General features: G+C 32.1%; 3 protein-coding genes across 3 annotated transcripts in view; 1 reads left to right on the top strand and 2 right to left on the bottom strand.

Moving 5' to 3' along the window:
- Nucleotides 1–5,683, top strand: part of LOC115891723 — a 29,177-nt gene extending 23,494 nt beyond the window's left edge. The window contains exons 5-9 of the mRNA XM_030912262.1: nucleotides 3,962–4,096; nucleotides 4,569–4,732; nucleotides 4,790–5,028; nucleotides 5,087–5,348; nucleotides 5,404–5,683. Of these exons, the coding sequence (XP_030768122.1) occupies nucleotides 3,962–4,096; nucleotides 4,569–4,732; nucleotides 4,790–5,028; nucleotides 5,087–5,348; nucleotides 5,404–5,648 (1,045 nt within the window). The 3' untranslated portion in view covers nucleotides 5,649–5,683. The remainder of the gene's footprint in view (nucleotides 1–3,961; nucleotides 4,097–4,568; nucleotides 4,733–4,789; nucleotides 5,029–5,086; nucleotides 5,349–5,403) is intronic.
- Nucleotides 5,660–6,138, bottom strand: LOC115891710. Its single transcript, XM_030912251.1, has 2 exons — nucleotides 5,916–6,138; nucleotides 5,660–5,860 (listed from the first exon to the last, which is right to left on the bottom strand). Exons 1-2 carry the CDS (start codon nucleotides 6,005–6,007, stop codon nucleotides 5,719–5,721), a joined length of 234 nt encoding a protein of 77 aa, XP_030768111.1. The 5' UTR covers nucleotides 6,008–6,138; the 3' UTR covers nucleotides 5,660–5,718.
- A 190-nt stretch (nucleotides 6,139–6,328) lies between these two features.
- Nucleotides 6,329–13,504, bottom strand: LOC115891709 (pair-rule protein odd-paired-like). Its single transcript, XM_030912250.1, has 5 exons — nucleotides 13,354–13,504; nucleotides 10,679–10,747; nucleotides 10,125–10,305; nucleotides 9,765–10,039; nucleotides 6,329–6,651 (listed from the first exon to the last, which is right to left on the bottom strand). Exons 1-5 carry the CDS (start codon nucleotides 13,498–13,500, stop codon nucleotides 6,520–6,522), a joined length of 804 nt encoding a protein of 267 aa, XP_030768110.1. The 5' UTR covers nucleotides 13,501–13,504; the 3' UTR covers nucleotides 6,329–6,519.
- Nucleotides 13,505–13,510: the final 6 nt, after the last annotated feature.

Here is a 13,510-nt window from a genome sequence, read left to right as displayed (position 1 = left end):
GTGTCAACTTTTGTCAAATACCCTGCGTTTTGGAAGATGATGTATTTTGATTCGTGTTATTACGTGTGTTTTGTGTCTTTTGAAGTCAAGTGAAGGAAGAATCGAGTGAAAATTAACTGTAGACCTAGAGCACAGTTTATGGTTAATACTCGCTGCCCAGGCAGAAAGTCTTATACACCAATAAAGTTACCGTCAATAAAGTTCGTATACCATCTCGTCGTAGATAAGTGCATCTCGAATATGGTAGAAGGACCATACGTGACCATACTAAACACATACTAAAAACTGGAGTAGCTATAAAATATCGACATCACACGATAGGTAAATAATGTATTTTAGTACTGCAGAAAAATAATGTCAAAAAGTAGTTTGTTTATTATAATAGTTTGTTTTATTTATGTTGTTTTATTTTTTCCTGTGGAATATTACAAATTTGTATTTGTATATAAGTTATATTTATAAATATAATCATAAATGCGGGAAGTTTCATAAAGCTTGAAAGTAAGAAATAGTTCTTTTTTTTATTTTTTTAGTATATGTGGTGTCTTGTTCGTGTTTGTTTTGTATTAACACATACCGTTTTTTATTAAATAAAATAACTCGATTACATTTTTTCACTTTTATACAGTTTTTTTTCACAATATTTTGAAGTAATTACTTGTCAGTCAAATTTTAAATATATTAATTTCCTGCTATGCGTTCCAGTTGTACCAACTTATTTCTTTGTAAAATAAAATAAACCACTTTGAAATTAAAATGACAGACACATCTATCACTGTCAAGAATCTTCTCGTTGGACAGACTATACCCTAATGCAAGGTAAACCAATGCAATGTAAATTCCATAATGAAATGCAAAAGCAAATATTGTTAAGAATAAATAATGAACTATAAAGGGGGCCCGCGAAGGCTGGCCACCCCCTAATAGTTATCTATATAATATGGCCAGTCCGACACTGCATCGATCCGTTCTGTAAATACGGGGTATCCGTAAAGGGTAAGGGGAAAAACGAAATTCTCTATATACGAGCAATATCGGCGTGCTATAAAGAGTTTAAATAACATTACTTACTTGTACAAGAATTTCCATAATACCTAATCGTAAATGATACATAATTTTTATAAAAATTAAAAAAGTAAGGAGAAAAGTAATAAAAATTTAATAAAATCACGCACTGGTCTTCCAAGTTCGGTCTACTACCGTTGTATAAAAATTAGGATAAGCATGGAAGGATACCATATCTTCTAAGAATTATAAGTTTAATTTTTAAATTATTTTCATATTCATTAAGTCTAAAATTCTGCTACTTCAGTTCTTTAAAAATGCAAAAAATTTTAAAATTTTCATTAAAAATTTATTCGTTTTTGGACTTGTATGTTTTGCTTCTAGACCGACGATATTATAAATATATGGTTATGAATATCATATTTTTTAAATTTAATTGATTATTTCTAAATCTGTTTGGGTAATATTCATTTCCATTTTCAAAATTTCAAACAATAAAAGTTGCTATCTCCAGAAGTATATTTTTATTTCTTATTTCTGCAAGACGAATATCTGCTATCTCCCTATTGTGTCTGAAAAAAATGACGCAACACGAAATATTGAGTTTTATTGTTCCCCAGCAAATAAAATTCTTATCACTTTATCATATTAACGCATCAAAATACCTCCTACATGTGTACATATTTTTTTGTACCGAGATTTTTTGCTCTCCTGTAAAATTAGGAATAATGGAGTTAGCAGTTTATCACGTTTCACCGACGATATTACCTTACAATTAAATACAAGTTCCTCAGAATTTACGATCGAGAAAAATAAAAAAATTTTCCTTGATTTAAATAAAAACAATCTTCAGATTGTCACAGGGTTTTTAACAGGACACTGTCTCCTCAACGAAAACCTCAGTAGGTTAAAGCTGGAAAAAACGGCGAATGCAGATTCTATGGGGAAATGGAGAGCTGGTCTCTGTGGAGCCGTCTCAGATACTAGTTTTTGTCAAACCTTGAGACTGTATATGATGATTTATAACTCGTTATAACTCATGACACACAATAGGTCTGTAAGGTCGCGGTGATTAACCCCCCTCCTAAACATTTTACATTCTACAATTATACAACTTACTTAAATCGTTTAGTATCCGAATGAGATCCTCAAACACTTTTAATAAGCTGGTTTGTGTGAACAAAAACCAACTAGTTATTTCTTACATATTTTCTCTACTTTTATAATACAGTTTTATAATAGTTTAAATTTTCTTTATAAATTCGGAAATGAAAGATACTCCTCAATTTTTTTTCCAGGTTAATTTATTGCATCTTCTTAAAAAAATCAAATATTTCCCATTGTGTAGAATGAAATAGAATATACAGGGTGGTCCGAACTGTATTCCGGAAACTTCGGCAGCATATTCTGCAGATAAAAATAAGTAAAAAAGTTCGTATAAATGTATGTCCTAAAACGCTTAGTTTCGGAGATACAGGGTGTAGAAGTTTCATTTTTATTTCGATTTTTTCTAAATAATTTCTGAAGTAACATCAATATTTGGATGAAAATTGGTGTCTGGGTGTTTTTGACATGAGAAATTTGATTTTGATGTTAATAATGACTCCTACTAGTAGAGGGCGCCACCTACATGTGTTTTAACTGTTTTGAAGCGTAATAACTTTTTGTCCGTACCTGTATAAAACTACCGAGTGACAAAATATACATTTCCAACACTTTTTACGTAAAAAATATCTCTCTGTAAAAACCGCTACGAGCAAACGCTCTTAAGATATTTAGAATGAAAACAGTCAATACATGTCATTATTGACGAAAAATAAACACGCTGAGTAGATAATTATTTCACTGAAATAATAAATTGGCTGTACTTAAACTGCTGTTAAACGGTAGCTTACTAAAATGCCGTTAATAGGTATGACGTCGTTGATGTGACGCACTTGACGGCTTTATGAAATATAAGAATTTTATAAGGACTAACCAACGCTATTTACGCTATCCACCCCACCAAATAACCAACGCAACTAACCTCGACATTGATAAAAAAATTTAAAAAACAAATATAAATTAGTAAAAACCAACCAACCCCACCAAATAACCAACTAACCAATGAATTAACACCCTCCAAATAATCACGCTAACCAACCCGTCAAATAACTAAATCAATCCAACCAAAAAGAGTGAAACCAATGCAATAAGATCACGCTATAAGCAAAAAAAAATATAAAAAAGTCTTGGTCAGCGTGAGGTTTGAACCCCGGACCAATTTTTATTTTTTTTTTAAAATCACAATTTTCTGCAAAAAATGATGATAAAACAGTTTCTGTTGAACTTTTAACACAAAAACATTTCAAATTTATGATTTCAATCTAATAACTATTTAGTCAACATGTTTAATTTATGTCAATGATGACAGGGATTCGAGAGACCAAGAAACCTTTATTACGTAAAAAACGTCGTAAATGTATATTTTTTTACTCAGTACTTTTATACAGGTACGGACAAAAAGTTATTACTCATCAAACCAATGAACCATTAAAAATATGTAGGTGGCGCCCTCTACTAGTAGCAGTCATATTGACATCAAAATCAAATTTCTCATGTCAAAAAACTCCCAGACAGCAATTTTCATCCAAATATTGACGTTATTTATTTACTACGAAATTATTTGGAAAAAATCTAAATAAAAATGAAACTTCTACACCCTGTTTCTCCGAAAGTAAGCATTTTAGGACATACCTTTATACAAACTTTTTTACTTATTTTTATCTGCAGAATATATTGCCGAAGTTTCCGGAATACAATTCGGACCACCCTGTATAATAAATAGAATGAAATGGTACATCATATCCTAACAAATTGTGTTAAAAAAACATGTTTTATACTTGTCTATTATTTACGCTTCTAACAAAAAATAAAAGTAAAAATTTTATAATGATATATATTTTTTTTATTTTAGAACTCTATTGGCTGGGACATTAGTGATACAATACAACGCACTTATACAGACACGCTCGGACAGAATAATAAAAGTTGGGTGCATCTTTGGAAACGAATCTAAAGTTCTAATTGGTACAGGAGTTAAAATTTCATCGTAAGTTAACAAAATAGCTTCAATTAATAATACAATATATTTATAAGTTCATACAATACCTATTCCTTTTGAGTCGCGGTCATTACGCTTTCTCTGTTAATGTGTCCTAAACAGGGTAATTCACTATTCCGAAAAGTTCAACGAAAGAGTAAAAAAACAGGTCATTTAAAAGACAAGAAATGTTAGTATAAAATTAAAAAATAAGCTCCCTGTAAGCTAAATCTCCATGTATATTTAAAAGTATTCTTAAAATAATAAAGGACAATTATTGACTCTCTTTCTTTGGCACCCGTTTTTTAAATACTGGAGTAATACTCTAAAACAGAAAACTTTATTTGAAGCTTTTTATGATAAAATAATATGGATATGTATTGATTTTTACAATTCCTTCGTCTATGAGACACCTTTTATTTTTTTTTGTACTTAGTTGCCATTAGAACGAAACAAAGTGCTCAGACTTAACACTTTTTAGATCCCTTCCTAATAAAGGCAGTACACTGTTAAACACTGCATCAAACGAAACTGTAGCTCCGGTAGTAGAGATGAAAGTCGTTGATTTGAGGTCCCAAGAAGAAACCATTGACTCGCAAATAGGACAAGAATTACAAATGATTATTGAACTTAAAGAAAAAACAAGTAAGTAAGGTTGTTTTTGTTTCTAAAAATACTATCATGAGATGTCTGTGCTTTTAGATACATATGATCTCTGGGCTAGTCATCTTATAGCAATGACTGAAAAAGGAGATGAATCTATATTTCTATTAGACGATCGAGGCTGTCCGCCAAACCTTAATATTTTTCCAGCTTTAAAAAAAGAAACTACAAATGACACTAAAAAATTAACTGCGATTTTTCAAGCCTTTAAATTCGCATCTTCGCCAGTAGTGAGATTTAGTGTAATTATACAATTTTGTACTGATGTGTGCAATCCAGTAAGAGAACATAAATAAATTTACAATTGACGAGAATCATAATATTCTATATTTTTAGATAAATTGTGGAAATAACATAGAATCATATGGCCGACGAAAAAGGGCAATTTTAACTCCAGTTCTAGAAACTATTAATGGAAGTACTACAATCAGGTCAAATGGCATCAAAAATAAAACATATTATAATAATTACAATAGCAAATCATCTGTAACAAATCAAATGCCTCTTGAATATATTATGGTTGTCAGAAACCCAAACTCATATTCAGACAGACTAATTGTTGGTGATAGAGATACTAAAATATTAGTTGCAGGTTACAGTGAGTATTCTATTAAATCTAAAACCGAATTTAGTATCACATCTATACATTCTAGATTACAAAACTGATGAAGTCTGTATGGATTATTCGTTAGTAATTGGCTTAATTATTACATGGATTATTGTGCAACTTATTTTTATTATTTGCTGTATTGTCCTAGTCCGAAGATACAAGAAGTATTATGAAGAACAGTATACTAGAGCCTCGATGGAAGAATTACACAAGAATTTTGGCATTGGATTCAGTAATCTCGAAAACAGAAGAGTACATTGGGCTGATAATGGTGACAATATAATGTAGTTTAAATAAAATTTTTCAAAATTAACATTATTTATTCCTACTGTACATAAAAATAAACTTTTAGAAATGTTTATGTTACATCAGAACTGTCGTATTGTGATTTCTTTAATTGTTTCGTTAAATCAATTTGTTTCTGTAGGTTGTACAAGTTTTCAGCCTTTCTACGCTGCCTTCTTTCGATATCATTCAAAACGCCTTGGTGCAATTGTTCCCTATAAAATATGTATTTTGGTAAAAGATAAAGTAAATTGAATGAAAGAAACTCACCGATCACTGTATTGTTTATAGTGAACATAACTAACTATACCGACAGCAAATGCTACAGATCCTGTGAGGGTTATTTTCGATGCTAACGACATTTCACACCGATAAAATAATTAAATTCTAGTAAAAGAAAACAAGAAAAATTAGTAAACAAGTTAGAAATCGATTTCAAAAAGATAGGTTAGGTTAAATCACTTGATTGTCAAAGTTAGAGAGGAGCAACAGTATCGATATTATGTTACGAAAAAAATCGATCTATAGTGAAATAAATTAGATGAATTCCTTACAACATTTTCAATATGCATTTATCAAATTTAGTAAGAGATAAATTATCATAATAAAATAATACCTATATAAATAAATAATTTCCCAGTCTATAAATTTAATAAAATTTTAATTAAAAAACTCCATTTTACTATCAAACAGTTTATTTCCTGTATTTACCCTAAAATCTAATTTTCACAAATCCAAATTTTACAACGTTTGAAAAATTACAGATTAGACGATTCAAGGTACTGCATTACAAGTGGTTATAATAGGAATTATGTTCAAATTGATGAAACATATAACAGACGTTTTCCATCGACAGATATATCTAGGCGAAGTATTAAAATAATGTCATACAGTTCTGCAAACTCGGCGGGTACTCCCCGGCAGGGCCGGACGCTTGGATTTGTTGAGAGGACTGTACGGCCGCCATTGCCATAGAAACTGGGGTAGTAGAGGGGTGGTAAGGGGCCTAAAAATATGACAAAATTAGAAAATAAAATAGAAAATATCCAATAAATTATTTTTAGCCCACCATACCAACAGGTACGGTAGGCTATTAAGATCGGCAAAAAAAAAGGTTTTTTAATTTCACTCAAAATTAGTTATTTGGGTCATAAATGACCTGAATACAAAATATTTTCTGTTTTATTATATGGTGTCTGTCTGTAACAAGATAACTCAAAAACCGCTAAACCGATTATAACGTAGTAAATTTGGCACACTAACTAAATACTGTGGCACCCGAGAATATAGCCATTAGTTTTTTGTGGGGGTGGGGGTTGGTAAGGGGGTATGGGAGAGGGTTAAAAATTTTGAAAAATCGCAACTCCAAAATTACAGTAGCTAGCGAAACGCGGTTTTCAATTTAAGATAAGGAATAATATTTGCAACAAAATTTGTAATAACATCAAAATCAGTCAAAGTCGCACTTTTTGAGATATTCCGTGTTTCCGTAGTCCGTTTTTGAGAAAATCCGTGTAGAGAACTCCCATCGGACGCGACCCCAGGTGGCGGATAGGGGAAATAACCGCGGATCAAAATGGGAAAAATTCCTTTACTTTGAAACTAAAAGAACTGCCTACCAACTTTTTATTAACATATTTTAGTATGGGCGGCTAGACGTGCCTCCTGGCGCCAATTTTTTTTTATATTCCTGGTGTTGTGATAAAGTCTGTGAAACGAATAACTTTGAATTTGACAGTTCCCGTGGGCTTTTGTAGTATTAATTTTTTTCTGATATTATATATACTAGTTTTGTACCTTTTGTTAACATTTGAATACGTTTTTTTCGTAATTAATTAGTATGATGCCACCGCCTACACCATAGGCGTAGTCAAAACATTTATCAAAAATATAAATATCCCTTCAACCAGCTAAGTTAAGAAAAAAATATGGCCACGGCACTGTTTGGTGCCATGGTAAAAATTTGCTCTCGGGTGTTATTTGCATTGTCATTGCAGTAGTCATTGCATTTTTCTTTGTTGTCTGATATTTAGAAATGTCAAAAGCTGATGACATTTTACTTTTGACAATTATGACATTTCGTTTAGGACTTTCCTTTTCTATTTCACGAAGGTAAAAAGAGTTACCTATCTGATTCGTTCAGGCACTCAATTTAAAAAATATCAGTAACTTTTTTTTTTGATAGAGGGATTTTATATTTGCCATGTTGGTAAAAAATAAAGGTCAAAATTCAAAGTTATTCATTTTATAGACTATACATATTTACTTAATAACAAACCAACCACTACTAAATAAACTCACTACCAAATAAACTTTTAGTCACGTGATTAAGCTTGACCCGCACAGCTTTGCCCACTTTTGTATATTTTCTTTTAATCAAAATATTTTAGGAAACAAAAATAAATTAATTATAAATATATAAACAGTTATTATTTACATCAATAAAACTCACCTTCTTAACAGCACTTAATTGACATAAAGGGCTATTACTACCTCTTTCCCGTTCAAAATATTCCAATAAAATTGCAATAAGTTTTTTACAGCTATTAAGTTATCTTGTACACTTCGCATTAAAAGAGCAAGGTCTGGTATTAAATATTTTGAAGCTTAAAGTATCACAACACTATTTATTTAAATCCAAAACTCGTAATACAAAACTAAAGTATCAAAACGAATGACAATGTCAGGAAATAAGTAAATAAATCTGAATTCCCAACGCGAAATTTAAATTCCAGTTAGTTAGCGCGGCGCGGAATATGTCCATGGTTGGCAACAATGAATTTAAAAGCCGATTACTTAACTAAAAGTTTAATTGATATCAAATATACAGAGAAGACCAGGCTACTAGTAACATAGCAGGACGAATTTACGTTTACCCGATTTGCGTTCGTACTTGAGATTCACTGCCGGCTAGTCGGCTGGTCAGGCAGTACGCAGTTGCAGTTGTGCTTGCACGGGTCGGTCGTGACAGACTAGGAATACGACGCGAGGAGTGCCGAGTATTTATTATTTTCATTTTAAGTGTTTACCTTCACTTAAGGTAACATTTAAAATAAAAATACTTAAATATTTATTATTTGATTGTGTTTACAAGCCCAAACTAAAAATAAATAAATTCTCTAAACCCAAAAAAAAACTAAAATATTACTCTAAATAAAAAAAAAAAGTTATAACAAGTGTTCTTGTGCTAGACAGAAGCCTAGGCAGTCGTAAAATCCCCGTCTGACATTGGCTAACATATTAGGGTTAATAGTTTGGAAAGCCTCTCGTATTTTTACTTGAAGCTCATCCGGATTATTAGCCCTATTATGACCATACACTTTGGATTTTACATAACCCCACAAAAAGAAATCATTGGGAGAAAGATCTGGTGATCTAGTGGGCCACAAAATAGTTCCATATCCACTAATTAAACGGTTGGGAAAAGTATTGTTCAAATATTCTTGAACAATACGGGCATTGTGGACAGGGCAACCACCTCAGCAATTTGATTACTTGAAAACGGAGATTTTGATCCGCGGTAGCACAAATGAACACTTGCTTTAACTCCTGTTCTTCATTAATCAACACATCAGGCTTTTTGTGTTTTTGTCGGGACACGCACCCATGTGTTGCAAAATTATTAATAACTCTTGACATAGTAGGTAAAGATGGAATTGGCCTGTTTACAAAAGTTTGTGGAAAAATTGTTTGTATATCCCGATAAGACCTATTTTGGAAATACCATTTTATAATTTGAATTTTCTCACGAACTTCGTAAACATCCATTATTTTACTTAAAAAATAAATTTTACACGAGAACTGTCGCGAGAATCTATGTATTCGTTTTGGCTATTAAAACACGAATAAATACAAATTCTGAAACATTCTTATCACATATCTACCTATTTTATTTTATCGCATTTTTTCGCCTGCTTTTTATCCGGCGGACGGGTATACGCCAATTTGTCCGGTTCTGCCTATGTTACTAATACGGTGGTCCGGTCTGTATAAATTTCTTTCTGGAAGGGGTAATTACCCCCCATTATCTCTCTCGTATATTTAAAGAATTCGGTTTCTACAGTCTTTTATTATCGCGAATAATATCTACAGACAAAACGATTAAAAAAATAGTCTTACCGCAGTGTTGTGATGAAAACGAGGATCCAACATCATTGCCGCCGCTACTGCGGCCGCCGTAGACGTAGCAGTGGAATGATTGGACCTGGCCAGCATCACGTGACTATTGTTATGCCCTGTCGAACTCCCGCCAGCCCGGGGAGTATGCGTAGCCGCGGCTGCGGCCGCCGACGAGGCCAGCAATTGGTTATGAATGTTGTGGGCGTGGGTATGGGCGTGATGAAAGTCAGCGGCGTGCTCCGCGAAATGGTGCGGGTAAGCAGCTGCGTTTATAGCTGAAAGGTAAATATTATTGAGTTATTCATAACTCCTTTTCAGTCCTATATGGTAATATTAAAAAGCGACAAAGTCGAGACATACCAGCTGGGGTGGGATGATTTTGATGATGCATTAGCAACTCTTGAATTTCTGGACCGCCCATTGGTTGGTTTACGTTGCTAGATGTGGTCGTAGTTCCGGAACTGGATTGGGAAAAGTTAACTGGGTTGTTGTTTGTCGAGTTGGAATTTGAAGTGGCGGCTGGACCACTCTCTGGACCTGACTGCGAAATTATTAAAAATTTATTCTAATGTCTAAATGCACCAACAAAAAAATATGTATTAATTAAATATCAAATATCTTAGAAGTAAAATACGCTGCTGTAGTTGAAGTAACGCCAATATATAAAATTATATCTTTTTCATTTATAAATAGGATTTTTTAGTGTCAATAATATATTAAATACAAGTTATAGTTGAAGAAATCACTGTGATATTTCTTCTAGAATTATATGATATCTTAATTATTTAGATTGTTTTTAATCTAATCATTTTTTTTTTATTAATTTCTAATTTTCCTACTTTATTATTCTAACAGTTGATGTTTACTATGTTCAGTTCAATTAAATATTTAAAAAAAGTTCTTAAAGCTAATACCTGTGACTTAGGCCTGGATGATGAAGATGAACTAGATCCATTTCTTAAAGGTCTAGCCTTATATGGTACCTGCAAGAAATATTTTTCACATATAACATATGCCGTATGATCGAAAAAAAAATCAGCGTCAAAGACGGCTGGGGAATGGCAATGGACAAAAATCTCTAAACTTCATTTACTAAAAATGACATAAAACTGGTCAAAATTAACACTCATTAGAAAAATATTAAAAAAGAATAGACCATTTCCAGACACACAAATCTATTTAAAAAAAAATTCTCGCGTTTTAAACACCATTTAAAACATTGAAATAAAGAAACACACACAGTGTTTATCAAGTTCAATGATTTAAAATCATTTTTACTCAATATAAAAATAAATTACAACCTTCTTAAGGCCAACTGGGAGTAACCGCCATTAAAAATAAAGTATGGGTCATGTAAATGACGTCTTTGACGCCGTTCTTTCTTCGATTGTATGGTATTATATACCGTGCTGGCAACTGTTACTTTTGGGTCGGTATTTACATGTGTGAAAGTAAATCGCAGGGATCTTATTAAGTCGGAGTGAGTTTGTTGGAAATGCGACGGTGTGCTGTTGCGGCGTTGCCGATACGCCTTTCCCTATCAAGTAAAATAAAATCACGATCGCAAACCGCTTATTTTTAAAAAACTTTTTCGAAAAGATAACCAGATTAGATATGTTTTTGAGCATCTGAAATGGAATTATAAGGATATCGTTAGTGTCCATTTTTTCATAACGAGAAATCATCAGTACATAATTGCGATAATTTAAAAACTGAACTTTTAACACGTAATACGCCATAACTTAAGAACACTTGTGTCTAGTCCCAGCAGGCAACTATTAAGCCCGACCAATCACGTTAGAGTTTTTGACCAAACACAAATTAATTAACACACTCCAAACAACCACGCTAACCATCCTGATTGGTCAAGCTTAATAGTTGCCTGCTGGGGCTAGACACTTCTCTTAAGTATTAGTATTTTAATAAAACACGCTTTTAGATGTCTCAAAATTTTTTTTTAATAAGAGTGACTAACTCTACATATATGTTTCGACTTGTTAGGCCTTTTTCAAGGGTTTTTTAAAAACTAGTCGTCTAACTACACTGGAACTATATATAATAAAAAATGTGTTTAGAAATCCTTGTTGGTCGTTAACATTATTTTCGTTTTTAACAGATTTTAGTATTTCTAACTGTTCAAGGTAATTTAAGCGTCTACCTTTTGTTTCCCTATGTAATAACTTAATTGAATTTTCATTAATTTTGTGACTATTTACTATACAATGAGTTGCAAGAAATTTCTTTTATTAACGTTAATAGTTTTACATAATATTTTATTGAGGTTATTTGATATTTTGTTAGTTACATTAGGAATGTAGTTTAAAAGTCGATAATTGCTATTGTCTTTAGAATTAGCTGAGTCAAAATTTTTCATTAATATTTTCTTTTGTTTTTTCTTGCGATTTGTTTAATAATATTGAACACTTTTTTAAAATTCTTTGGGCTCAGTGGGAACATTACTAATCTATGAATTAAACTATGAAAGGGAGACATTTTAATTTGCCAGGATTGGTGTGATTTACTGTGTATTACAGTGTCTGTGGTAGTAGATTTTCTGTAAATATCAAATTGTAATCTATTAGGCTGTTTTATAATTTTAAACCACTTTAGATATTGAAACTTTTTTTTATTTTGAAGACCGGTATTTTCACATACTGTCTGCGAAGAAAATATAGCAGAAATGTTAAGAAAGTTTTTGAAAAAAACTACAATCAGTTATTTCTAATAGGTTTCGAGATATCGATTTTTGAATTCAGAGTTCCCATAGCGCGACCACTGTCGAACACAATTCAATTCCACTTGTTTTTACGAAAAATGCAAGTATTTCTAACTTGCACTTAAAATTTTTCAAGCTATAGGGAAAATTACAACGACTCTTTAATAAATAAACAAATAAAAAATCACGAGATGTAATTAAATCGTGAAACTGAACGCATGATGTACACCTTTCCCTAGAACTTTAAGTACTGACAGAGGTACTGATTGGGTCGACCAGTCGATTGCGACAAATCTGCTATAATATCCCCTACCACGTCGCTTAGCAATGTGCACAGTTTCTCGGTTTATTACATACGTTTGGCAACGTGTTTACTGTTCTATCTTTGTTCAGTACATTGTAAACGCATTGTACTCTTCTTAATACGGAAATCTCGACCCAAGACTAACCTTTGCCAGCCCTTAGAATGTTACGGCTAAAATGGATACTTGGCTAGCTACTATACTTTTCAATCTAGCTAGCTATTTTGCAAACAAACATCCAACCCACAAAATAACAGCGTTTTTTGCAAAATAGCTGGCTAGTTTGGAAACTAGCAAAGTATTCATTTTAGCCGTAGCATATACACTTGATATGTTTTGAATATAAAATTATTCACGACTAGTTTATAACTATTAGCCCTAATAAAAAAGATCACAAAATCAAATTGAACTAGTTTGGCAAGCATGTTACTGATCAGTTTCATATTTACAAAAACCATGATTTAATATGACTAAATGTTAATCTAATTTTTTAAAAACTTAAGAAGCAATCTTCACCAAACAGAAAAGAAACTTGATATTTACCATAAATTATTAAACACTTTTAGTTTACCTTTGCTGAAGCATTTTCTCCATGATGCCTGGTAAAATGCTCTTTCAACTTATCCCTTCTGGAACTGGCGTAATCACAGCTAGAACATTTGAAAGGTTTCTCTTCCAAATGAATTCTCTCGTGTCTGACTAGATGAGACTTTTCCATAAAACCTCTG

Source organism: Sitophilus oryzae, unplaced genomic scaffold, assembly GCF_002938485.1.
Source record: "Sitophilus oryzae breed Bouriz unplaced genomic scaffold, Soryzae_2.0 scaffold_1190_pilon_pilon, whole genome shotgun sequence".
NCBI classification, from domain to species: Eukaryota; Metazoa; Arthropoda; class Insecta; order Coleoptera; family Curculionidae; genus Sitophilus; species Sitophilus oryzae.
The sequence above is the reverse complement of the archived record's forward strand: the minus strand, read 5'-3'. Positions and strand labels throughout refer to the sequence as shown.

What these genes read in the sequence shown, in the direction of transcription:
- LOC115891710 (XM_030912251.1), bottom strand. Translation starts at nt 6,007, where the DNA reads ATGTCGTTAGCATCGAAAATAACCCTCACAGGATCTGTAGCATTTGCT. An exon ending in TATAAACAATACAGTGATCG is followed by an intron (nt 5,861 to 5,915) that starts GTGAGTTTCTTT and finishes CATATTTTATAG; the next exon opens with GGAACAATTGCACCAAGGCG.
- LOC115891709 (XM_030912250.1), bottom strand. Translation starts at nt 13,500, where the DNA reads ATGGAAAAGTCTCATCTAGTCAGACACGAGAGAATTCATTTGGAAGAG. An exon ending in GAGAAAATGCTTCAGCAAAG is followed by an intron (nt 10,748 to 13,353) that starts GTAAACTAAAAG and finishes TATTTCTTGCAG; the next exon opens with GTACCATATAAGGCTAGACC. An exon ending in CATCCAGGCCTAAGTCACAG is followed by an intron (nt 10,306 to 10,678) that starts GTATTAGCTTTA and finishes ATAATTTCGCAG; the next exon opens with TCAGGTCCAGAGAGTGGTCC.